General features: G+C 52.2%; 1 protein-coding gene and 1 non-coding gene across 23 annotated transcripts in view; one reads left to right on the top strand and one right to left on the bottom strand.

Annotated features, from left to right (window-relative positions):
• Nucleotides 1-25705, bottom strand: part of CLASP1 (cytoplasmic linker associated protein 1) — a 316975-nt gene that overhangs the window by 230046 nt on the left and 61224 nt on the right. For all 22 annotated transcript variants that reach the window (XM_029070008.2, XM_029070425.2, XM_029070041.2 and 19 more), the window contains exons 2-5: nt 16512-16590; nt 15422-15525; nt 13084-13175; nt 12679-12754 (exon numbers count right to left, since the gene is read on the bottom strand). In XM_029070008.2, the coding sequence (XP_028925841.1) occupies nt 12679-12754; nt 13084-13175; nt 15422-15525; nt 16512-16590 (351 nt within the window). The remainder of the gene's footprint in view (nt 1-12678; nt 12755-13083; nt 13176-15421; nt 15526-16511; nt 16591-25705) is intronic.
• LOC114816711 lies at nt 19875-20000 on the top strand. The gene has a single exon (XR_003764520.1). It is a non-coding gene; the product is annotated as a U4atac minor spliceosomal RNA (small nuclear RNA).

Below are 25705 nucleotides of genomic sequence, written 5' to 3'. Positions count from 1 at the left end.
AGAACCCGGGCCTGAGTGTCAGAGGTCCCGGATTCTAATCCTGACTCTGCCACCTGTCTGCTGTGTGACCTTGGACAAATCCCTTCAGTTTCTCTGTACCTCAGTTACCTCGTCTGTAAAGTGGGGAATAAAACTGTGAGCCCCACGTGGGACAGGGGCTGTCTCCAACCCAATTAGTTTCTATCCACTCCAGCGTTTACTACAGTGCCTGGCACATGGTAAGCACTTAACATATACCACAATTATCATTACTATTATTATGACCGATCAAATATTCATTCATTCATTCAACCGTCATATTTATCGAGCGCGTACTGTGTGCGGAGCACTGGACTAAGCATTAGGGAGAGTACAACACGACAATAAACACATTCTCTGCCCACGATGAGCTTATTGGATATCTGTGACTGAAATACAAATAACACGTACGAGCAAAGATAATAAAAATATTTGATGAGATACTGAGATGTCTTTAAGGATTTCTGGAGTCGGTAGGGTGCCCAGAGTCGTGTGAGGTGAATCGAGAAATGCTTCCTAGAGCAGGTGAGTGTTCAGTTGGGATTTGTAAAAGGAAGGCTAGAGTTTGGCAAAAGAAAGGGCCCGAAGTCACAAATAAATCATCGCTGAATCGATCGATCAATAGTACTTACTGAGCGCTTACTCTGTGCAGAACACCGCATTAAGCACTTGGGAGAGTACAATATACCAGAGGTGGCAGATAGGAACAAAGAACAGAGACAGGTGAGACTCTCAACTTCATTCATTCATTCAATAGTATTTATTGAGCACTTACTATGTACGGAGCACTGTACTAAGCGCTTGGAATGTACAATTCGGTAACGGAGACAATCCCTGCCCACTGACGGACTTACGGTCTAAAGCCCGTCTACAGGCAACCGACCCCGGACAGCAGAGCTAACTGTGAAACGGTCCTTCTGCCACATTGAAAATCCCCGATGGTCGGACTCACGGATTTTGAAAGAGAAGATGGAAATTACTAGGTTTGGAGACCTTCGAAAAGATCATATAATCCACTCTTTCTTCCGGACAGATGGTGGATATAGGAAACACAGAGCTAAATATAAAACCGGGACAACTTTCAGGGAAGTTGTCTGCCTGAGCTATGGGGTATGCACATACGCCTTCTCATTCTCTCTCTGTTTGTTAAGTGCATACTCTGTGTCGGGCACGGTATTAAGCACTGGGGTAGAGACAGGGCAATCAGGTTGGACACTGTACATGTCTCACTTGGGGCTCACAGCCTCAATCTCCATTTTACAGATGAAGCAACTGACGTACAGAGAAGTGAAGTGACTTGCCCAGGGTCACACACCAGATCAGAACCAGCTCCTCTGATTCCCAAGCCTGTGCTCCTTCCATTACGCCCGTCTGCCTTTCTTTCTTTTCTTTCCTTTTTCTCTCTTCTCTTTTTCTTTCTTTCTCTCTCTTTCTCTCTCTTCCCCTCCCATCCCCTCTTCTCTTCTTGGACATCCTTCTGGCCTCTGACGCCCAGAACCTCCAAGGACTGTTAAGGGTCCAGGCTGAGGCTTCCCTGTGCTACATCCAAACGACTCTCCTGGCAATCATCTATCTACGACCAAGGAGTGCAGAAACCTGAGCTCAGACACCTTCCGGATTTCCGGAGGAAACTCCAGTGGCCTACTGACGGTTTTTGTGGGCAAATGATGCTAAAGGCCCGTCACCGTCGAGCCAGAATAACAGAGAGTCCCAAACGCCTGCCCTGTACGGGCTGGTGGGGATCACGGACCGGCCCTCGTCGCCCGGCTATAACTGCGAAGCCACGCCGATGAGCCGAATCCGTCCGCGGGCCCGGAGTTGTGCTGTCCGTTCTGGGGTCCACGGGGGCCGGCCAGTGCCCGGGCTGGAAGATGGATTAGCGGGGGGAACAGCAGGATGGCCCGATGAAGCAGGGAGAAGCCAAGGAGACCACAGTCTATAATCCTCTGCCTAGTAATGACCTGTAATTTTTATTATTGCTGTTTTCAAGGGCTGATTTTGGCCTATTTGTTTTTTCTTTTTCCACTCCCTCTCCCACCCCCTTCTCTCTCCCTGCCTCTATGGCTCCCTTGGCCTCATGTTCTCTCTCGCTCTTGTTCCTTTTCCCTCTCTCTCTCTCTCCTTTCTCCTTCCCCAGTCCTTTCCCTTCCCTCTCTCTTTCTCCATCTCCTTGGGAAAGCCCTTTAGAGCCAAGGACCGTGTGAAGCAGCTTGACTCAGTGGAAGGAGCCTGGGCTTCGGAGTCAGAGGTCATGGGCTCCACTCCCGGCTCTGCCACTTGTCAGCTGTGGGACTGTGGGCAAGTCACTTCACTTCTCTGTGCCTCAGTTACCTCATCTGTAAGATGGGGATTAACTGCGAGCCTCACGTGGGACGACCTGATTACCCTGTATCTCCCCCAGCACTGAGAACAGTGCTCGGCACGTAGTAAGCGCTTAACAGATACCAACATTATTATTAATGTCAAGTGTATCCTTCTCAAAGTTCAGTACAGAACTTCAAGGCAGTGTGGTCTAGTGGAAAGAGCACAGGACAGGGATCTGTAATTTATTTTAACATCTGTCTCCCCGTGTAGACTGAAAGTGCCAGTGCTTAGAACAGTGCTTGGCACATGGTAAGGGCTTAACAAATACCATTAAAACAATAATAATAATAATGTGGGCAGGAATCATGCCTATCAACTCTATTAATTCCCAAGCGCTTATTACAGTGCTCTGCACATATGGAGAAGCAGCGTGGCTCAGTGGGAAGAGCACGGGCGTTGGAGTCAGGGCTCATGAGTTCGAATCCCAACTCTGCCACTTGTCGGCTGTGTGACCGTGGGCAAGTCACTTAACTTCTCTGTGCCTCAGTTCCCTCATCGGTAAAATGGGGATGAAGACTGTGAGCCCCACGTGGGACAACCTGATTCCCCTATGTCTACCCCAGCCCTTAGAACAGTGTTCGGCACATAGTAAGCGCTTAACAAATAACATTATTATTATATTGACTGACTGATTGATTGCACTAGGAGACTCAGGGTTTAGTCCCGCCTCTGCCCCTTGCTTGCGGTTTAACCTTGGGCAATCACTTACCCTCCCCGGCCTACAATGTCCTCCGCTGTAAAATGCGCTCCTTTTTAAAAATATATGTTTAAAAATATGTATAAGATATACATATTTTATGGAATTTTTTAAGTGACTGTTATGTCTCCATCTAAGTAGGAGGGAGACTATGTATAGAAATATCATTCTACAGTGGAGAAAACTGAGGCACCGCGAACTTGAGTGGTTTGTCTAAGGTCAATCGGCGGATGAGTGGCAGAGCCAGGATTAGAACCCGAGTCCTCTGACTCCCAGGACCGTGCTCGTTCCGCTAGGTCGTGCTGCTCCCCTCTCCTTAGACGGTGAACCCTGGGTGGGGTAGAGAGTGCGTCTGCCCTGAATGCATTGTGTTTACCTCTGTCCAAGGTGACTCCGGGGTACCGACCATCTCAAGGTCAGATGCTGTTTAGTGAATCGGAAGTGAGGGTGGGACACCGCCCCCGCAACCAAAACTTCCAGATGGACAGCCCAAGCTGGGAATACCGAAGATGCCCCTCGCCCCCGTGCCAATCAAATCAGGTATGGAGGACGGGGGAGGGCAGAGACTGGATAAACTGAGGCCGGAAGCTGGAATGGCCTAAGGGCACAGGTGATAAACACCTGCCGCCTCTAACTTCCCGGGCAGCGGAACGAGACCCGCAGCGGCCGGCTGCGGGTCGCCTCTGTCCAGAGCGTGAGAAGGCCGCTCTGCCTGCACCGAGTGAGGAGCCGCGGGATGGGTGAGTGTCCCGTCCTGCTGAACGCTCGTGGGGCTGCAGGCCAGATGCTTCGCCATGGGTATGTAACATTTAAGTGGACTTGATGCCTAAGTGGATGCCTCCCCAGTGAGACGTGAACATGGCGGGAGCTAGCCGCCTCACCGAGTGCGAGTAGCACATAAGTGGATCTGACACCTAAGTGGATGCCTCCCGAGTGGGACGTGAACATGGTGGGAGCTAGCCGCCATAAGCGGGCAACGCAAAAGTGGATAACGCACAAGTGGGCAATGCATAAGTGGGTACCGTCTAAGTGGGTTTAACGCATAAGTGGATTGAACACCTAAGTGGATTCCTCCTGAGTGGGCGCGCACATGGTGGGAGCTGGCCGCCTCACCACGTGAGAGTAAATCATAAGTGAGTTCCACCTGGGTGGGCCCGGGTGTTCTGCCACAGGCAAGTAACATACGAGTATACTCCTCCCGCTAGGGAAGCTCTAACACCATATTCCTCCCGAAAGGGAAGGTCGATTTGTCGCGTCTAAATAATCAATGATTCAATTCGCCTCGCAGAAGAAATTTTATACAAAACTCAGGCTTCCCGTCCCCAGCCTCTCCCTCTCTCTCTCTCTCTCGCCGTGCCGATTCTCGCCGTGTGCCCGGTGACGGGCGACAACCTCCGTGCAGAGTAAGCACTTAACAAATAGCCCTATTAAAAATAATAATAATTGGAATGCTTGTTAAGCATTTAGTGGCCTGACCAATAATGATAATGGGGATGATTATGAACTTAAAATGAGCCAAGCACTGCGCTAAGCACTGGGATTACTATATTCCATTCAGATTCACCGAGGGAAGGGAGAGCTGGCGTCAGACCTCCGATTTTACAGAGGAGAAAACTAAAGCCCAGAGAGGGTAAGTGATCTGGCTCACTGGAAAGAGCACGGGCTTTGGAGTCAGAGGTCATGGGTTCAAACCCCGACTCTGCCACTTGCCAGCTGTGTGACTTTGGGCAAGTCACTTAACTTCTCGGTGCCTCAGTTCCCTCATCTGTAAAATGGGGATTAAGACTGTGAGCCCCACGTGGGACAACCTGATTCCCCTGTGTCTACCCCAGCGCTTAGAACAGGGCTCGGCACATAGTAAGCGCTTAACAAATCCCAACGTTATTATCTGCCCGAAGACACAGAGCAACCCAAGTTGGGATGCAATAAATATATGCCTTAATATCATATTCTTGAATCGGGAGCAGCAGTGTGGCCAAGTGAAGGGAACGCGAGCCTGGGAGTCAGAAGACCTGGGTTCTAATCCCAGCTCTGCTAGTTCATTCATTTAATAGTATTTATTGAGCGCTTACTATGTGCAGAGCACTGTACTAAGCCCTTGGAACGTACAATTCGGTAACAGATAGAGACAACCCCTGCCCATTGACGGACTTACAGTCTAAAGTCCGTCTACAGGCAACCGACCCGGGACATAGTTGCCTGCTGCGTGACCTTAGGCAAGTCACTTCACTTCACTGTACGTCAGTTGCTTCATCTGTAAAATGGAGATTGAGGCTGTGAACCCTCAGTTACCTCATCTGTAAAATGGGGACACCAAGCCCGTTCTCCCTTCTAATAATAATAATAATAATAATAACGTTGGTATCTGTTAAGAGCTTACTATGTGCAGAGCACTGTTCTAAGCGCTGGGGTAGATACAGGGTCATCAGGTTGTGCTACGTGAGGCTCACAGTCTTAATCCCCATTTTACAGACGAGGTAACTGAGGCCCAGAGAAGTGAAGTGACTTGCCCACAGTCACACAGCTGACGAGTGGCAGAATCGGGACTGGAACCCATGATCTCTGACTCCCAAACCCGTGCTCTTTCCACTGCACCATACCGCTTCTCTACTTGTGAGACACAGCGTGGGACGGGGACCGTGTCCGAACTGCTGATCTTGTATCCACCCCAGTGACAGTAAGCGCTTGGAAAGAGCGCGGGCTTGGGAGTCAGAGATCACGGGTTCTAATCCCGGCTCTGCCGCTAGTCAGCTGTGTGACCTTGGGCAAGTCACTTAACTTCTCTGTGCCTCAGTTACCTCATCTGTCAAATGGGGCTTAAAACTGTGAGCCCCATATGGGACAAACTGAGCACCTTGAATCCCCCAGTGCTTAGAACAGTGCTTTGCACATAGTAAGCGCTTAACAAATACCCCAATTTATTTAATAAATACCATACTAGTAATAATGTGATGACATCCCAACAATTATTGATACTGAACGACTGATGTGTGAATTAGGAACAAAAATGCTGATTTACTCCCGAGGAGTGTGGGATGCGTTCGCTTGAGAAATCCAAGCCACTGAGTAAATAGCGACCAGGTTTTTGCCTCGCCCCAACTCCCGGCCGATTAGGCTCACCAGTGCGGCCTAAAGGACAGAGTTCGGACCTGGGTTCAGAAGGACCTCGGGTCCAATCCTGACTCTGACGCCTGTTTGCCGTGTGACCCTGGGCAAGTCCCTTCTCTGACCCTCAGTTACCTCCCCTGTAAAACGGGGATTAAGACGGTGAGCCTCATGTGGGACGGGGGCCGCGTCCAACCTGATTAGCTTTTACGTACCACAAAGCTTAGAACGGTGTCTGGCACAAAGAAAGCGCTTAACAAACACCAAACTGAAAAAAACCACCACATTTTTGTACAAACTGGTCAGATTCATTCTGTCTACTGCAGACAGTGTGGCTCAGTGGAAAGAGCCCGGGGTTAGGAGTCAGAGGTCAGGGGTTCTAACGCCGGCTCCGCCACCTGTCGGCTGTGTGACTTCGGGCAAGTCACTTGACTTCTCGGTGCCTCAGTTCCCTCATCTGTAAAATGGGGAGGAAGACTGTGAGCCTCAAGCGGGAACCACCTGATTACCCTGTATCTACCCCGGCGCTTAGAACAGTGCTCGGCACATAGTAAGCGCTTACCAGATACCAACATCATCATTATTATTATTGGACAGTTTTGAGGGGCTGGGATCCAATCTTCCCCGTGGCCTGTCGATGTGCCCGCCCACAGCCCTTCACGCCGCGTGGCGGACGGCAGCTGAGGATCAGTCAGCCAGCCCAGCGGCTGTCCGGGCCATCCGGCCGGAACAGAGGCTGCCGCCTCCTCCCCTCCTTTCCCATCCCCTCCTCTCCTCTCAGCCAGGAAACTTCCCCGACCCCGTTGGACCGGACCGGCCCTCGCTGGACGGTCCTCGGGCCGGAGGGTCCCCGGCCGCCACTTTGCTTCCGTTGTTACAAAGGGCCAGAGGATTCTGACTCTGTGCCGGAGGGTTTCTCTCAGGAGCCCGCTTCGGGCAGTCGGAAGGACCGGCCTCTAACCCCGGCTCCACCAGTCATCTGCCGGGTGACCCCGGGTGATTCACTTCACTTCTCTGGGCCTCAGTTACCTCATCCATAAAACGGGGATTAAGGCTGTCGGCCCCATTTGGGACGCGGACTGTGTCCAGCCTGATTATCTTGTATCTACCCCAGTGCTCAGCACAGTGCCTGGCACACAGTAAGCACTTAACAGATACCATGTTAAAAAAAAAAGGGGGGGGGGGAGGCGATGTTTCCGGCTGATTGAGTCAGAGCATAGGCCTTGACATTCCACTGCTCTTAATCCAGGATCATGATTTGGCTCTAGGTCACAGAGAAAGATAGTGGCAAAGCTAAGCCACAGACTTGAACAACAATAATAATAATAATAACGTCTGTCTCCCCTCTAGACTATTAGCTCATTGTGGGCAGGAAATGTGTCTGTTATATTGTTACACTGTGCTCTCCCAAGCACTCGATACAGTGCTCTGCACCCAGTAAGCACTCAATAAATACAACTGATGAATAATAATAAAATACTAATAATGGAATTTTTTAAGCACTTACTATATGCCAGGCACCGTACTAAGAGCTGGAGTGGATAACAAACAAATGGGGTTGGACACAGTCCCTGTCCCTGTCCCAGACTTAATCCCCTTTTTACAGATGAGACAACTGAGGCACAGAGAAGTGATATGGCTTGCCTAAGGTCACACAGCAGATAAGTGGTGGAGTCAGGATTACTACCCAGGTCCTTCTGACTCCCAGGCCGGCGATCTGTCCACTAGGCTAGGCTGCTTCTCTGAAAATTTCCAGGCTTTTGCTGAAATGAGTCCCAGTTCTGCCCCCAACGAGCCTTTTGCGATGGTGGCGTATCTCATTTACCTACCTAGGTCTAGTCACTTCATTTCTCTGGGCCTCAGGTCCCTCCTCTGTAAAATGGGGATCAGAATGTGAGCCCCACTTGGGACAGGGACTGTGTCTGACCTGATTAACTTGTAACCAACCCAGAGCTTAGAATTGAGCTTGGCACACTGTAAGCTCTTGGTTGGTTTTCTTAGGCCTCAGTTTTTCTTCCTCTAAAATGGGGAATACCAGTACCTGTCTCTTACCTCTTCCACAGAGCGACTGGGAAAATCAATTAGGCAGTCCACAGAGCCTTGAGCCCTTGAGAAGCTACTTACAAATGTGATTTTCTTTAAATCATTGTAACTAGAAATGTGGTGGTAATATTTAGGGCTGTTGCAGAGCAATTGGAGATAGAGACATAGATATTTATCTGTTGAGTGTAGAAATACACTGTTTTCTAATTGTCTAAATCCAGTTAGATAAAATAGATTCTAATATGAATAACCTACAAGTTGACATTTTTAAACTGGGATTTTTTTTTCTTCACCTAGAGCAGGTACATTAGCTGAACTTGGTATTCAGATAAGATGACAAAATGGGGGAGGGAGTGCTTGTTAACAGTAGCAAAGACAAACTTGAATTTTTCAGAATCTTTTATAGCCGGTTCGACCATCAGAGGGCAAAATGGATCACTGTCATTTAAGAGCAATTTTCCCACATTAAAAAATTAAAGCAGTGTTTTAATTTTTCACACCCTTACCTCCCTTTATCAGATGATTCAAAAAATAGTTGCTTTCCTGTGGTATTCGTTAAGCACCTACTTTGTGCCAAGCACGGTTCTGAGTGCTGCAGTCAATCCAAGACCATCAGGTCAGACACCGTCCCGGTCCCCCACGGGGCTCAGAGACTAAGTTAGAAGGAGAGGAGACACTCAATCCCTATTTGGAAGATGTGAAACTGAGGCACAGAGAAGTTAAGTGGCTTGCCCCAGCCCACGCTGCACGATTTCGTTTTGCTCTTGATGCATCCTGAACAAATTCCAGAATTAGGCAGTGAAATGCCAAAAGAAAGTATTAAAGCAACTTGTCAGAGAGCTAAAAGAAACTGAATATTCTCTGTGACACTCCGCTTCCCTTTTTCAAGGGAATCTCTGTTTTGCAAGTGAACTCTGAGTGTCTGGCTGCAGGCAGGCACAGAATCCTCCCGGGACCACAGGGCATGGGGAGGAGTGGGGAGAAGAGTAGCAAACTCAAATTCCAGGAATCCTCTCGCTTTCTCAATCTGGTTACGTGGGTTCTACCTCAGTGCGTGGCATGGAGTGAGCGCTAAACAAATACCGCCCTCATTATAATTATTATTGTCATCCTTATTATTTTCAATTCAACCAATCAGTCGAATGTATTTATTGAACACCGGGACTGGCAAAGGGCACTGTAGTGAGCGCTTGGGAGAGTGCAACAGAGTCAGCAGACAAAATCCCTGCCCTCAGGGACTCTACAGTCTCACAGGGGAGACAGACACTAAAGGAAATCACAGGCAGGGGGAAGCGATAAATTTTAAATAATAATAATAATTGTGGTATTTGTTACTATGTGCCAGGCACTGTACTAAGTGCTGGGGGGAAATACAAGCCAATCGGGCTGGACGCAGTCCCTGTCTCACATGGGGTTCGCAGTCTTACTCCCCATTTTAGAGATGAGGGAACTGAGGCCCAGAGAAGTGAAGTGACTTGCCCAAGGTCACACAGCAGACAAGTGGGGAACAGGGATTAGACCCTTCTGACTCCCAGGCTGGTGCTCTAGCCACTAGGCCTTGCTGCCTCTAAGAAACATACATGGGTTGTAAGCCTCTCCCGACGGTCAGAGGCCTTGACTAATTGCCAGCTGGATATTCTTTCCCGGTGCTTAGCACACAGTAAGCCCTTAATTAGTAGACTAATAATAATAATAATAATGTTGGCATTTGTTAAGCGCTTACTATGTGCAGAGCACTGTTCTAAGCGCTGGGGGAGACACGGGGGAATCAGGTTGTCCCACATGGGGCTCACAGTCTTAATCCCATTTTACAGATGAGGTCACTGAGGCCCAGAGAAGTGAAGTGACTTGCCCACAGTCACACAGCTGACAAGCGGCAGAGCTGGGATTCGAACTCATGACCTCTGACTCCAAAGCCCATGCTCTTTCCACTGAGCCACGCTGCTTCTCTAATACTAACAGACTAATACTACGTGACTGCATGACTGCTGTGACTGGGAGGGGATGGGGTGAGTGACTTTGGAAACAACGCATAAGTGCCATCTCTTCCCCTCTTCGAAGCCCTACTGAGAGCTCACCTCGTCCAGGAGGCCTCCGCAGACTGAGCCCTCCCTTTCCCTCTGCCCCTCCTCCCCTCCCCATTCCCCGACTCCCTCCCTCTGCTCTTCCCCCTTCCCCTCCCCACAGCACTTGTGCATATTTGTAAATATTATTTATTACTCTATTTTATTAATAATAATGTTGGTATCTGTTAAGCCCTTACTACGTGCAGAGCACTGTTCTAAGCGCTGGGGTAGATCCAGGGTCATCAGGTCGTCCCACGTGAGGCTCACAGTTAATCCCCATTTTACAGATGAGGGAACTGAGGCCCAGAGAAGTGAAGTGCCTTGCCCACAGTCACACAGCTGACGAGTGGCAGAGCCGGGAGTGGGACCCATGACCTCTTACTCCGAAGCCCAGGCTCTTTCCACTGAGCCACGCTGCTTCCCCTTATTACTATTAATGATGATGTGCATATATCTATTATTCTATTTATTTTGATGGTATTGATGCCTGAGTACTTATTTTGCTTGGTTGTCTTTCTCCCCCGTTTAGACTGTGAGCCCGTCGTTGGGCAGGGATTGTCTCTATCTGTTGCCGAATCGTCCGTTCCAAGCAGCCTGGCTCAGTGGAAAGAACACGGTCTTTGGAGTCAGGGCTCATGAGTTCGAATCCCAGCTCTGCCACTTGTCGGCTGTGTGACTGTGGGCGAGTCACTTGACTTCTCTGTGCCTCAGTTCCCTCATCTGTAAAATGGGGATTAAGACTGTGAGCCCCACGTGGGACCACCTGATTCCCCTATGTCTACCCCAGCGCTTAGAACAGTGCTCGGCACATAGTAAGCGCTTAACAAATACCAACATTATTATTATTATTAAGCTCTCTGTACAGAGCTCTGCACAGAGTAAACGTTCAATAAATATGAACGAATACAGAAGGGAAGAGAAAGAGTTGTGGAGAGGTGAGAGATCTGTCTGGGAAGGCCTCAATCTAATTTAATTCAATCACGGTAATTGTTAAGCGCTTACTATGCACCAGGCACCGTACTAAGCATCGGTGGGGGGACAAATTGGGTGGGACACAGGCCATGTCCCACACGGGGCTCACGGTCAGACTCCCCACTTTACAGATGAGGGCACTGAGGCCCAGAGAAGTTAAGTGAGTTGCCCGAGATCACCCAGCAGACAAGTGGCCGAGTCAGGATTAGAACTCAGGTCCTCTGACTCCCAGGCCCAGGCTCTTTCCACTACCGAGTGCTTACTGTGTGTAGAGCACGGTTCTAAGCGCTTGGGAGAGGACAATACAACGAAGGCGGTAGGCACGTCCCCTGCCCGCAGCCGGATTACAGTCAAGAGGAGTAGAATGGCATTAATAGGAACAATTTATGGAGGAGATCTGATCTCGGTGGGGCTTCGAAGATGGGAAGAGTGAGGCTTTGCTGGATACGAAGCAGGAGGGAGCACCGGGCAGGAGGGAGGATGGCAGTCCGCACGTAGTAAGCGCTCAATAAATTAGACTGAATGAATTAGCACAGGGATGGAAAGAGCATTACACTCCACCTCGCCAAGGGCTGACGACCAGCTCGGTCCATTTCTTCACGACTCCTGGGAATCTTTAATTTATCGCGATCTGTGAAGCGCTTCCCGCCAAAGGAATCGATCGTCATGGGCAGGGAATGTGTCCGTTTACCGTTACGTCGTCCTCTCCCGTGCACTTAGCACAGTGCTCTGCACAAGCTGAGCGTTCGCTGAATACCAAGGATCGATTAAATCCCTGGCCTCACGTACCATATTGAACCGACCCGCCAGCCAAGGCAACCTGCTTCTGCACTTCACCGAGCGGGAGTGTCACCCTCCGGAAGTCATTCATTCATTCAATCAATCGTATTTATCGAGGGCTAACCGTGTGCAGAGCACTGTACTAAGCGCTCGGGAGAGAACAACATAACATTAAACGGACACATTCCCCGCGCACGACGAGCAACAAAAGCTACGGCTTTGAATCCTAGACTCGGAACTCTAGACCGTGAGCTCGTTCTCTAGACCGTAAACTCATCGTGGCCAGGGAATGTGTCCGTCTGTGCTGGACTGCGCTCTCCCAAGCGCTCAGTACAGTGCTCTGCACGCCGTGAGCGCTCGATAAATACGACTGAATGAAGCAGCCGGTACACTGAGCTCCGCAGAAAGAGCGATCGATCGATCAGTCAACGTGATTTACTGAGCGCTCACTAAACGCAGAGCACTGTACTGAGCACTTGGGAGAGTACGATACAGCAGCACAATTATCCGAGCTTTAAAACCCAATCTGAAAAACCGTCATGGGCTTTCAGCTCCAAATACACCAAAAGAATCCGAGCTGAATTTCGAACCGGGTATAACGTTGCTGTTTCTCTTATGAAAAGATCCACTCACCTGGCTGTTTGGGTCACCAAGTAAATTACATATATGTGGGACGATCTTACTTAGCGTTAAACTATGGGCTCCGGAGCTGGAAAAGAAAAAGGAAACATTTATGAAAGTATTTGCGAGGATGGGATTGGGAAGGGGAGGGAAATCCCCCCCGACACACACACGTTCATTCACGGTCATTCAATCGTATTTACTGAGCGCTTACTATGTGCAGAGCACTGTACTAAGCGCTCGGAATGGACAATTCGGCAACGGATAGAGACGATCCCTGCCCACTGATGGGCTTACAGTCTAATCGGCGGAGACAGACGGTCAGAAACAAGACAAATAATCACGATAACACACACACACACACTAAAAACATTCCGGAAATCATCCGTCCTTGGAAAGAACGGTGTCCAGACTTACGCATTGAGTGTTGCGATAAGGCAGAGACAAACTCCTTCCCTCGTGCGAAAATTCTTGTGTTTGAACCCTCCTAGCATTCGGTCCCAGACGTACTGAAGAAGAAAGGGAAGAAAAGTTGGAAACTGTCATGCAAAGAACTTGGTGCTGCTCAGTCTTCTCTCGAGGGTGGCATTCAATCATTCATTCATTCATTCATTCATTCATTCATTCAATCGTATTTATTAAGCGCTTAATGTTAAGCGCTTGAGAAGATACAAAACAACAAAAAAGAGTGTCAATCCAGGATTCGCTGATGAGCGGCAGAGTTCGCCATCGGCCCCGTCTCCGAGTCTAAAGCTAACGCCCTTTGACGCCATTCAATTCATTTATTCCTCTGGACCCTCACGTTTCCTTCCTTTTTTTTTTTTTTAAACTTTTTTTACGGCATGTTAAAGCACCTACAGTCCTAAGCGCTGAGGTAGATACAAGCCTGGACGCGGTCCATGTCATTCATTCATTCAGCAGTATTTATTGAGCGCTTACTATGTGCAGAGCACTGTACTAAGCGCTTGGGATGTACAAATCGGTAACAGATCGAGACGGTCCCTGCCCTTTGACGGGCTCACGGTCTGATCGGGGGAGACGGACAGACAAGAACAATGGCAATAAATAGAATCGAGGGGATCGATGACTTGCCCAAGGTCACAGAGCAGACAAGTGGCAGAGCCAGAATTAGAACCCAGGTCCTTCTGACTCCCAGGACCGGGCTCTATCCGCTAGGCCCCGCTGCTTCTCTTCTGCGATGGAGGAAACGGCACGAACGTTAGGGATCGATGGACGATTAGAAGGCGCATGATAAAAGTTGAACTGGGAGTCAGGAGACTGTCATTCTAGTTCCAGTTCCGCCACATGAATACTGTGTGACCTTGGGCAAGTCGTTTCACCTCTCGTTGCCTCGGTTTCTTCAGCTGCAAAATGGGGATAAAACAAATGCTTTCCCTACATCTAAACCCTGCGTGGAAGAAGGTCAGCGTCTGGTATGTATCTGTCCCGGCGTTTAGCCAAGTGTAAAGTGTAAGTGTAAGAGAGGCGGTGTGGCCTTGTCGATAGCGCACGGTCCTGGGAGTCAGAAGGACCTGGGTCCTAATCCCGGCTCTGCCACGCGCCTGCTGTGTGACCTTGGGTAAGTCGACTGACTTCCGTGTGGCCCAGTAACCTCACCTGTAAAGTGGAGATTAAGAAGCTTGCTGTGGACGGGGAATGCGTCCGTTTGTTGTTATATCGTACTCTTCCAAGCGCTTGGGACCGTGCTCTGCACAGAGTAAGCGCTCAGTAAATACAAACAGCTGACTGACAGTGAGCCCCATGCGGGACAAGGACCTTGTCCAACCTGATTAGCTCATCTCTACCCCGGGCCCCGGGCACGTCATAAGGGCTTAACGAATACCACCAAAAAAATGTGCTTACAACCATCTTATAATAATCATAAAGACGGTATTCGTTACGTGTTTACTACGTGCAAAGCACTGTTCTAAGCGCCAGGGAGGATACAAGGGGATCTGGTGGTCCCATGTGGGGCTCACAGTCTGCATCCCCATTTTCCAGATGAGGTAACTGAGGCCCAGAGAAGTGAAGTGACTTGCCCACGGTCACACAGCTGACAAGTGGCAGAAGCTGGATTAGAATAACAATAATAATGTTGGTATTCGTTAAGCGCTTACTATGTGCAGAGCACTGTTCTAAGCGCCGGGGGAGACACAGGGTCATCAGGTTGTCCCACGTGAGGCTCACGGTCTTCATCCCCGTTTTACAGATGAGGTGACAGGCACAGAGAAGTTAAGTGACTTACCCAAAGTCACACAGCTGACAGGTGGCGTAGCCGGGATTCGAACCCTTGACCTCTGACTCCCAAGCCCGTGCTCTTTCCACTGAGCCACGCTGCTTCTCTAATAATAATGTTGGTATTCGTTAAGCACTTACTGTGTGCAGAGCGCTGTTCTAAGCGCTGGGGTAGATACAGGGTCATCAGGTTGTCCCACGTGAGGCTCACAGTCTTAATCCCCATTTTACAGATGAGGTGACTGAGGCACAGAGAAGTGAAGTGACTTGGCCAGTCGCACAGCTGCCAAGTGGCAGAGCCGGGATTCGAAGCCATGACTTCCGACTCCCAAGCCCGGGCTCTTTCCACTGAGCCACGCTGCTTCCCTAATCATCCCGTCACCTCGTCCGGTCATTGAAACGTCAGTCCGGACAGAGTCCTGAGGGGTTTATTAATTGAGCGCGGGTCCAGAGCGGGGGAAAGGCGTGGGAAAGCGCGTCTGTACCGAGCGAGCACCGTCGGCCCTCCGGGTGGCCGTACCTGAGGGCTGGCAGCTTGTTCCATGATCTTTAGCAGCAGGGTCTGATCCTGTTCCCGCACGGAATCTTTCGCATCTCCCAACCTATCGATTAGACTCGGCAGCACTGAAAATGAAAAGGCGTCGAGCGGGTCAGAGCCTGGATCGCGTTCTGGACTTTTTCTAGTTACAGACTCAAGGGGAAGAAGACAGATTTAAGACTGAAAAAAAACCAAAACAATCAAGAAGTGGAAGAAACAACCGGGGAGAAGGTCGAAAATGGACTGACGGCCTTATTGTTGCAAATTCATAAAGTTAATAAAGCTTCCTTTCCCCGCCACACCCATAAAATAGTTCGTGAAGCGCTCCATATCTTTTACTTGTTCTGATGGCTATCTATCTATCTATCTATCTATCTATCTATCTATCTATCTATCTATCTATCTAATTCTATTTATATTGATGTTCTGATGTGTATCTATCTAATTCTATTTATTTATATTGAAGTTCTGATGTGTATCTAATTCTATTTATTTATATTGATGTTCTGATGTGTATATCTATCGATCTGATTCTATTTACTATAATTGAAGTTCTGATGTATATATCTATCTAATTCTATTTATTTATATCGATGCTACCGATGCCTGTTTACCCGTTTTAATGTCTCTCTCCCCCCTTCTAGACTTTGAGTCTATTGTGGGCAGGGATTTTCTCTCTTTGTTGCTGAATAGTACTTCCCAAGCGCTTACTACGGTGCTCCGCACACAGTGAGCGCTCAGTATATACGACTGAATGAGTGAAAATAACCCTCTCCAAGGCTGACGACTGGATCCGGTAGCTAGGAAATGTTTATCGATACGCGTTAGAGCCCCGGGATCCGGATCCGCGGCTTAGAAGAGAAATGCATTTTGGAAACGAAACGGCGGGGGATGAACGTTTTAATCGAAATCTTGCTCTGTTTGTTTAACAGCACATGGGATATACACGTCTGCTCTGGGATCCCGACGACCTAGGAGCGCTCGGCGAGTCGGAGGAGGCCGGGGAAAGGATCCGAGGAAACGGGAGGGTGAAAGGGAGACGATCGGGGCGGCTCACGGAGCGGCATCTCACCTGTACCGATCTGCGCTTTAAAGCGGTCCTGCAATCGGGTGACGAGCGCAGACAGGATGTCCACCCCAAGGAGAGCCACCTGCAGCGGGGAAGAGACCAAGGAGGAGATTATTAATAATAATGTTGGTATCCGTTAAGCGCTTACTATGTGCAGGGCACTCTTCTAAGCGTCGGGGTAGACACAGGGTCATCTCGCCCACAGTCCCACAGCTGACAAGTGGCGGAGCCGGGATTCGAACCCATGACCTCCGACTCCCAAGCCCGGGCTCTTGCCACTGAGCCACGCTGCTTCCCTAAACCTAAGATGAGGCCACCTGCCTGTCACCCTCCCTGAGTACCCCAATCAATCGATCACTTGAGCGCAGACTGCGTGCAGAGCACCGTACTAAGCGCTCGAGCAAGCACAACACAACAAACCGGGGACATTCCCCGCCCACAACGAGCTCACAGTCTTGGGAGGGGAGACGGACATCGGTACAAGTAAATTATTTCATTTATTCATTCAAGTGCACTTATTGAGCGCTTACTGAGTGCAGAGCACTGTACTAAGCGCTCGAGCAAGCACAACACAGCAAACCGGAGACACTCCCTGCCCACAACGAGCTCACAGTCCGCGGGGGGAGACAGACATCGATACAAGTAAATTCTTTCGTTCATTCCTTGTCGTACGTATCGAGCGCTTACTGTGTGCGGAGCACTGTACTAAGCGCTCGAGCAGGCACAGTCCAACAAACCGGAGACATTCCCCTGCCCACAACGAGCTCACAGTCTTGGCGGAGGGGAGGCAGACGTCAATACAAGTAAACTATTTCATTCAGTCGTATTTATTGAGCGCTTACCGTGTGCGGAGCCCTGTCCTAAGCGCTCGAGAAAGAACAATACGACAAACCGGCGACATTCCCTGCCCACAACGAGCTGACGGTCTACGGGGGGGGAGACAGACGTCAGTACGAGTCATTTGGTTCATTCATTCGACAGTATTTACCCAGCGCTTCCCGCGTGCGAAGCACCACACTAAGCTCTTGGAAAGTACAATCGGGCAACAGATAGAGACGATCCCTCCCCGACAACGGGCTCGCGGTCTCAACGGGGGAGACGGACAGCAGAAGGAAAGGACGGATATGGACAGGAGAGTTTGGGGCTGGGAAGGGGGAAGAGCAAAGGGAGAAACAAGAAGACAGATCTGGACCTAAGTGCTTTGGGGCCGGGGGCGGCGGGAGAGAAAAGGAACCCAGTCGGGGTGACGCAGAAGGGAGAAATTCGCCGGATGAAGGCTCCCCCCACGTTCCAGCGTGGCTCAGTGGAAAGAGCACGGGCTTTGGAGTCCGCGGTGATGGGTTCGAATCCCGGCTCGGCCACTCGTCAGCTGTGTGACTTCGGGCAAGTCACTTGACTTCTCGGTGCCTCAGTTCCCTCATCTGTTAAATGGGGATTAAGACCGTGAGCCCCACGTGGGACCACCCGATTCCCCTGTGTCTACCCCAGCGCTTAGAACGGTGCTCGGCACATAGTAAGCGCTTAACAAATCCCAACGTTATTATTATTATTATTCCACGCCTTATTGAAGGCCCATCTCCTCCAAGAGGCCCTCCCTGACTAACCCCTCCTTTCTTCTCCCCCTCCCTTCTGCATCACCCTCACCCGCTCCCTTTATTCATCCCCCCGCCCGGCCCCGCAGCGCTTAGGTACAGATCTGTAAATCTCCCTCCTCCGCAAAAATAAGAATACTAACTGGGGTATTTAGAGAAGCAGCAGGGCTCGGTGGAAAGAGCCCGGGCTTGGGAGTCAGAGGTCGTGGGTTCTAATCCCGGCTCCGTCGTTTGTCAGCTGTGTGACTGTGGCCAAGTCACTTCACTTCTCTGGGCCTCAATGCCCTCATCTGGAAAACGGGGATTAAGTCCGTGAGCCCCGCGTGGGATAACATGGGAAGCAGCGTGGCTCGGTGGAAAGAGCCCGGGCTTGGGAGTCAGAGGTCACGGGTTTGAATCCCGGCTCTGCCACGTGTCGGCTGTGTGACTGTGCGGGCGAGTCACTTCACTTCTCTTCGCCTCACTGACCTCATCTGCCAAATGGGGATTGACTGTGAGCCTCCCGTGGGACAACCCGATCACCCTGTATCTCCCCCAGCGCTTAGAACAGTTAGAACAGTTAGAACACTGTTCAAAGCACTTGGATAGATGCAAGGAAAGCAGGTCGTCCCCCGTGGGGCTCACAGTCTTCACCCCCATTTTACAGATGAGGGAACTGAGGCCCAGAGAAGTTACGCGACTTGCCCAAGGTCACACAGCAGACAAGTGGGGGAGCCGGGATTGATAAGAATAATAATGTTGGTACTTGTTGAGTGCTTACTGGGTGCAGAGCACTGTTCTAAGCACTGGGGGAGATACAGGGGAATCAGGTTGTCCCCCGTGGAGCTCACAGTCTTCACCCCCATTTTACAGCTGAGAGAACTGAGCTCCAGAGAAGTGACGTGGCGGGCCCAAGGTCACAGAGCGGGATTAGAACCCAGGCCCTGATGGATCCCAGGCCCGGGCTCTTTCCGCTGAGCGGCTGCCGGCAGGGCGCGGCGGCCGGGGGATGGACCGGCTGGAGGCCCGGGATGACTGACGTGCGGGAGGAACGCCGGCCCCGCCCCCTATGCAAATGAACTCTGGCGGTGCATTGTGGGGCGAGGAGCGCTGGGAAGGGGAAGCTGTGGCTCGACAGGCCGCGCCCCCTATGCAAATGTACCCGTAGCGGTGCATTGTGGGGCGCAGAGCGCTGGGAAGGGGAAGCGGTGGCTCGGAAGGCCACGCCCCCTATGCAAATGTCAGTTGGCGGTGCATTGTGGGGCGCGGCAAGGCTCCCTCCCTTCCTGCCCCGGGGCGGGGCCAGCCGAGCCCTCGCCCCGCCCCCTATGCAAATGACCTATAGCGGCGCATTGTGGGGGCGGCGCTGTGGCACGGTCGGGGCTCGGCAGGCCCGTCCCCTCCCCCCCGGGGGGCGGGGATTATGCAAATGAAGCTTGTGACGGTGCGACTGCCGGCCCCGCCCTCTATGCAGATGAGCCCGTGGCGGTGCATTGTGGGCGCGGCGCGCTGGGGGAGGGGCTCCTCCCTCCCTCCCTCCTCCCTACGGCTCGACAGACCCCGCCCCCTATGCAGATGAGACGGCGGCGATGCATTGTGGTCGCGCGGCGGGGCCGGGGGCCGGGGCCGGCGGGGGGCCGGGGGGAGTCGGGCGGGGGCCGGGAGGTCCGCGCGGAGGGGGCGGCCCCGGACGGCCGCGGGAGGACCCCCTTCCCCCCGCCCGCCCCCGGTCCCCCGCCACAACCTCACCCGGACCCGCCGGCCTACCCCCGGCCGGAGCCCGCCCGCCCGCGCAACCGTCCTTCTCTTGGGGTGGCGCTACTGTCCGATGAACGTTTAGTGAGGACAGTACTGCTAACGCTCAGGCAACACACTCGCACCTGCTAGGGCTCCGCCTTAACCGGGTGCAATTTTTGGAACCTTTCCCCACCCCAATAACGACTCAGCCACCGCGTCAAAGACAGATCCCGTCGGGAAGAAAAAACCACCGAGGCTTCGTTTAATTCCCCAGCTCGGCCACGCGATGCCGCAACGCTCCCTCCGCCAGGGGGCGTCCGCCTCGCCGCTTCTTCCTTCGCAAGGGGGCGCCCATCGCCGCGAAGTTTTTTTCCCCCACCGCCAGGGGGCGCCCGCCGACGACCTTCCCACCACGCATGCGCGCCCATCGACGCTCCCCACCGGCAACTTCAGCCTGCCTGCATTCATTCATTCACTCATTCATTCATTCGTCTTGACTGAGCGCTGTGGGCCAAACCCTGTACTAAGCGCCTACAGTGGCATTTGTTAAGCGCCGTTCTAAGCGCTGGGTTCAAGGCCACGAGGCTGTTCTCCCCCCTCCGGGGGGGGGGGGCGCTCACAGCCTTCACCCCATTTTACAGATGTGGAAACTGAGGCACAGAGGATGATGATGGTGTTTGTTAAACGCTTACTAGGTGCCGCACACTGTTCTAAGCGCTGGGGGAGATACAAGGTAAGGAGGTTGTCCCCCTTGGGGCTCACAGTCTTCACCCCCCCCCCATTTTACAGGTGTGGAAACTGAGGCACAGAGAATGATGGTGTTAAGCACCAATTAATGGTGGTGGTAGCAACATCAATTAACGTTGGTATTTGTGAAGCGCCTACTACGTGCCGCACACTGTTCTAAGCGCTTACAATGGTATTTGCCAAGTGATCCGGTTGTCCCCCCCGGGGCTCACGGTCTTCAACCCCATTTGACAGAGGAGGTCACTGAGGCCCAGAGAAGTGAAACGACCTGCCCAAAGTCACCCAGCGGACAAGGGGCGGAGCCGGGATTAGAACTCATGCCCTTGTGACTCCCAGGCCCGGGCTCTATCTACTGCACCACGCTGTATTAAACCCTGAGGTAAAGACAAGGTAGGTTGGATCCGATCCCTTGTCCCACACGGGGCTCAGCCTTCGTCCCCATTTTACAGATGCACAAATATTCATTTTCATATTAATTGGGCGCTTACTGTGTGCCAAGCGCTGTGCTATAATAATAATAATAATAATGTTGGTATTCGTTAAGCGCTTACTATGTGCCGAGCACTGTTCTAAGCGCTGGGGTAGACATAGGGGAATCAGGTTGTCCCACGTGGGGCTCACAGTCTTAATCCCCATTTTACAGATGAGGGAACTGAGGCCCAGAGAAGTGAAGTGACTCGCCCACCGTCACACAGCCGACAAGTGGCAGAGCTGGGATTCGAACTCATGAGCCCTGACTCCAAAGCCCGTGCTCTTTCCACTGAGCCACGCTGCTCCTCCTACTAAGCGCTAGGGAGAGTACCCTGCAACAACGGACACGTTCCCTGCTCGCGACGAGCTCACGGTCTAGAGACGAGTTCACGGGCCAGAGAGGTGAAGCCGCTCGCCGAAGATCACACAGTAGACAAGGGGCAGAGCAGGATTCGAACCCAGGTTCTCCTGACTCCCAGGCCCGGGCTCGCTCCACCAGGCCCTGCTGCTTGGCTGGAGCTCTTTCCCTCTTTCGAGGGTGCATTTCAAGGGATTCGGTTTATCCCCGCTCATCGTTACGCTCAGTGGCGCTTACTGAGCGCTCCCGGCCTGCAGAGGGCTGTACTGGACGCCGGGTCCTTTGGGGAGCTGCTATCGGTGCCGTCTGCCCCCCGAACCCCACCGGCGCTTGGCTAAATATCGTTCGATTTCTCTAAGTTACTTATTAATTCATATTAATGTCTGTCTCCCCTCCGCCCCCCGACCGTAGGCTCATTAGAGAAGCAGCGGGGCTCAGTGGAAAGAGCCCGGGCTTGGGAGTCAGAGGGCGTGGGTTCGAATGCCGACTCCGCCACCTGTCAGCTGGGTGACTGGGGGCAAGTCACTTCACTTCTTCGGGGCCTCGGTGACCTCATCTGGAAAATGGGGGTGAAGACGGTGAGCCCCACGTGGGGCGACCTGATGACCCCGGATCTCCCCCAGCGCTTAGAACAGTGCTCGCCACCGAGTAAGCGCTTAACAAATACCGACATCGTGATTACGGGCAGGGAACCTTTCTAACTGTGCAAATTAGAAAGGTCACATACGACGACTGTACAAATCCGTGACCGATTTGTACACTGTTACCGATTCGTCCGTTCCAAGCGCTTAGTACAGTGGCTCTGCACATAGTAAGCGCTCAATAAATACTACTGAATGAATGAATACATTGTACTTTCCCAAGTGCTAAACGCAGATTGAGCCCTCCCTTTCCCCGTTCCCCTCTCCACGGCACTTGTGTAAATTTCTATGTATTACTTATTCTTCTTTTATTAATGATGTGTATAAGTCTCTGATTCTATTTATTTTGATGGTATTGATGCCTACTTGTCAGAGAAGCAGCGTGGCTCAGTGGAAAGAGCCCGGGCTTTGGAGTCAGAGGGCGTGGGTTCGAATCCCGGCTCGGCCACTCGTCAGCCGTGCGACTGCGGGCAAGTCACTTCACTTCTCGGTGCCTCAGTGCCCTCATCTGTAAAACGGGGGGTGAAGACCGTGAGCCCCACGTGGGACAACCCGATTCCCCCGGGTCTCCCCCGGCGCTTAGAACGGCGCTCGGCACGCAGTAAGCGCTTAACAGATGCCGACGTTATTATTACGATGACTTGTTTTGCTGTCTGTCTCCCCCTTTTAGACTGTGAGCCCGTTGTTGGGTAGGGGTTGTCCCTATCTGCCGCCGAACTGTCCACTCCAGGCGCTCAGTCCGGTGCTGCGCACCCAGTAAGCGCTCAATAAATACGACCGAAGGAACGCACACGTACCACCGATGGATCGATCCCGCCGAGGGTCGAGGAGACCGGACTAGGCCAGAGCTGAGGGCCCCGTCCGCCGCCCACGGCCAGTTTCCCTGGACTCCTCCCCACCACCCGATCCTACATCCGTCCGGACCGATGCCCGTCTTCAACCCTCGCCTCGGGAGGGGAGCCACTTTCAGGAAGGGGATGGGTCAGCGGGGCGCGCTGACTACGTGCCGAGCCTCTAAGAAGACCAACCGACCGTGAGCGCCGGGGTAGATGCGAGGTCATCGGGTCGTCCCACGCGGGGCTCGCGGTCCTCGTCCCCCTTCGACAGACGAGGCGACCGAGGCCCAGAGGAGCGAAGCCACTCGCCCCAAGTCACCCGGCCGGCGGGGGCGGGATTCGAACCCACGCCCTGCGACTCCCAAGCCCCGCCGCCTCCAAATATCACGGGCCGACAACTGAAACGCCGATGATCTTTTCGGTGGGCCGGGTGGGAAAGAATTCCCGGCCCAAGGAGGCCGTGGGGACGAATGAGGGGAGGAAGGCTGATGGGATAATGACGAAGTCATATTTCAAAGGGAGACTGACCTATCTGGGGAATGACGATCCCGGTGATCTTTGTTCTCCCCAGCCCGGGGGTTGGCAGCTACACTACTCTGAAAGGGAACTATCCGGGCTGCTTTCCTACCCCTCACCTTTTTTAGCCCTCGCCTTTCCTAGCTCCCACCTTTCCTACCCCTCACCTTTCCTACCCCTCACTTTTCCTACCCTTCACCATTTTTAGCCCCCAACTTTCCTAGCTCCCACCTTTCCTACCCCTCACCCTTCCTACCTCTCACCCTTCCTAGCTCCCACCTTTCCTACCCCTCACCATTTTTAGCCCCCACCTTTCCTACCCCTCACCTTTTTTAGCCCTCACCTTTCCTAGCCCTCGCCTTTCCTAGCTCCCACACCTTTCCTACCCCTCACCTTTTCTACCCCTCACTTTTCCTACCCTTCACCATTTTTAGCCCCCAACTTTCCTAGCTCCCACCTTTCCTACCCCTCACCCTTCCTACCCCTCACCCTTCCTAGCTCCCACCTTTCCTACCCCTCACCATTTTTAGCCCCCACCTTTCCTACCCCTCACCTTTTTTAGCCCTCACCTTTCCTAGCCCTCACCTTTCCTAGCTCCCACCTTTCCTACCCCTCACCTTTCCTAACCCTCACCCTTCCTAGCTCCCACCTTTCCTACCCCTCACCATTTTCAGCCCCCACCTTTCCTACCCCTCACTTTGCCTACCCCTCACCGTTTTTAGCCCCCATCTTTCCTACCCCTCACTTTTCCTACCCTTCACCGTTTTTAGCCCCCACCTTTCCTAGCTCCCACCTTTCCTACCCCTCACTTTTCCTACCCCTCACCGTTTTTAGCCCCCACCTTTCCTACCCCTCACCTTTCCTACCCCTCACCGTTTTTAGCCCCCACCTTTCCTAGCCCCCACCCCTCCTACTCCTCACCTTTTTTAGCCCTCGAGTGCTGACTGCAGCTCGGCCGTAGGTAAGGGTGGGCGCACCAAGACGCGCTTATTAGCCCTCAGAACAAAGTGGGGTTTAAGGAACCTATGAGCCCGGCTTTGCTTTGCAAAGTGGTCTGAACGGGGAAAGCCTTCTCACGTTTTTCCAATAAAAATTCATCACGGTAGGAAACGATACAGCCGCATCGTCCTAAAACGATCTCTTGCAAAGGGCTAGTGAGGTGAAGAAAAAAAAAAAGGCTCAAAATGGGAAGTTCCTCAGAAATTACACGGACTTAGAGGCGGCGTGGCCTAGCGGCTAGAATCCAGGCCCGGCAGGAACAGGACTTGGGTTCTAATCCCGGCTCCGCCACTCATCTGCTGCATGACCTTATTAATGATAATAATAATGGTGCTCGTTAAGCACTTACTATGCGCCAAGCACTGTTCTAAACAGTGGGGTAGATACAAGCTAATCAGGTTGGACACAGTCCCTGTCCCACACGGGGCTCACAGTCCAAGTCCTCTTTTTCCAGATGAGGGAACTGAGACCCAGAGAAATGAAGTGACTTGCCCCAGGTCACACAACCGACAAGTGGCAGAGCCGGGATTAGAACCCATGACCTTCTGACTCCCAGGCCCGGGCTCTAGCCACTCTGCTTCTCTTGACCTTGATCAAGTCACTTTACTTCTCTGTGCCTCAGTTACTTTATCTGTAAAATGGGGATTAAGGCTGTGAGCCACAGGTGAGACGGGGACTGTGTCCGACCTGATTAGCTTGTTATCCACCCCGGTGTTTAGTATAGAGCCTGGCACATAGTAAGTGCTCAACGGACGCCATAAAAAAAAAACCCAAACGTGAATGATTAGACTGTAAGCCCGTCACTGGGCAGGGACTGTCTCTATCTGTTGCCGAACTGTCCATTCCAAGTGCTTAGTCCAGTGCTCTGCACATAGTAAGCGCTCAATAAATACTACTGAATGAATGCACCAGGATGGAAAGCATGTTTTAAATGGAGGAGTTTTGCTTCGGTCTCCGGAGCTACAAATCCTTCTTCAAAACAACGTAACCACTGAGCGAACATGTCCTCGCCCTTCCTGGTAAAGTCCTACTCGATATCAGCGGCCTGTGAACCGTGTGGGTTTGCGGAGGTGAGCTTTTTAAGGCGAGGTTAATCAGGTCGTCAGAATCGTAACCTCCCGAACACTCTACCCGGTGATCCATCTCCCACCACACCCTTTCAGGTCCAATCCCAATCTCGGGTCCGGCCGTCCGGCCGCGGCTCCCCCAGGCTGAGCCTCCCGGGTCCGACGGGGGCCGCGGGGTCCCCGCCCCCGACCGCTCGGCCCGGCCGGACGGCTGATGCGGGATGGACGCGCGGACACGGGGGACACGGACCCCG

Source organism: Ornithorhynchus anatinus, chromosome 1, assembly GCF_004115215.2.
Source record: "Ornithorhynchus anatinus isolate Pmale09 chromosome 1, mOrnAna1.pri.v4, whole genome shotgun sequence".
Classification (NCBI taxonomy): Eukaryota; Metazoa; Chordata; class Mammalia; order Monotremata; family Ornithorhynchidae; genus Ornithorhynchus; species Ornithorhynchus anatinus.
Note: the sequence above shows the minus strand (reverse complement) of the source record. Positions and strands in the feature narration are given on the sequence as shown.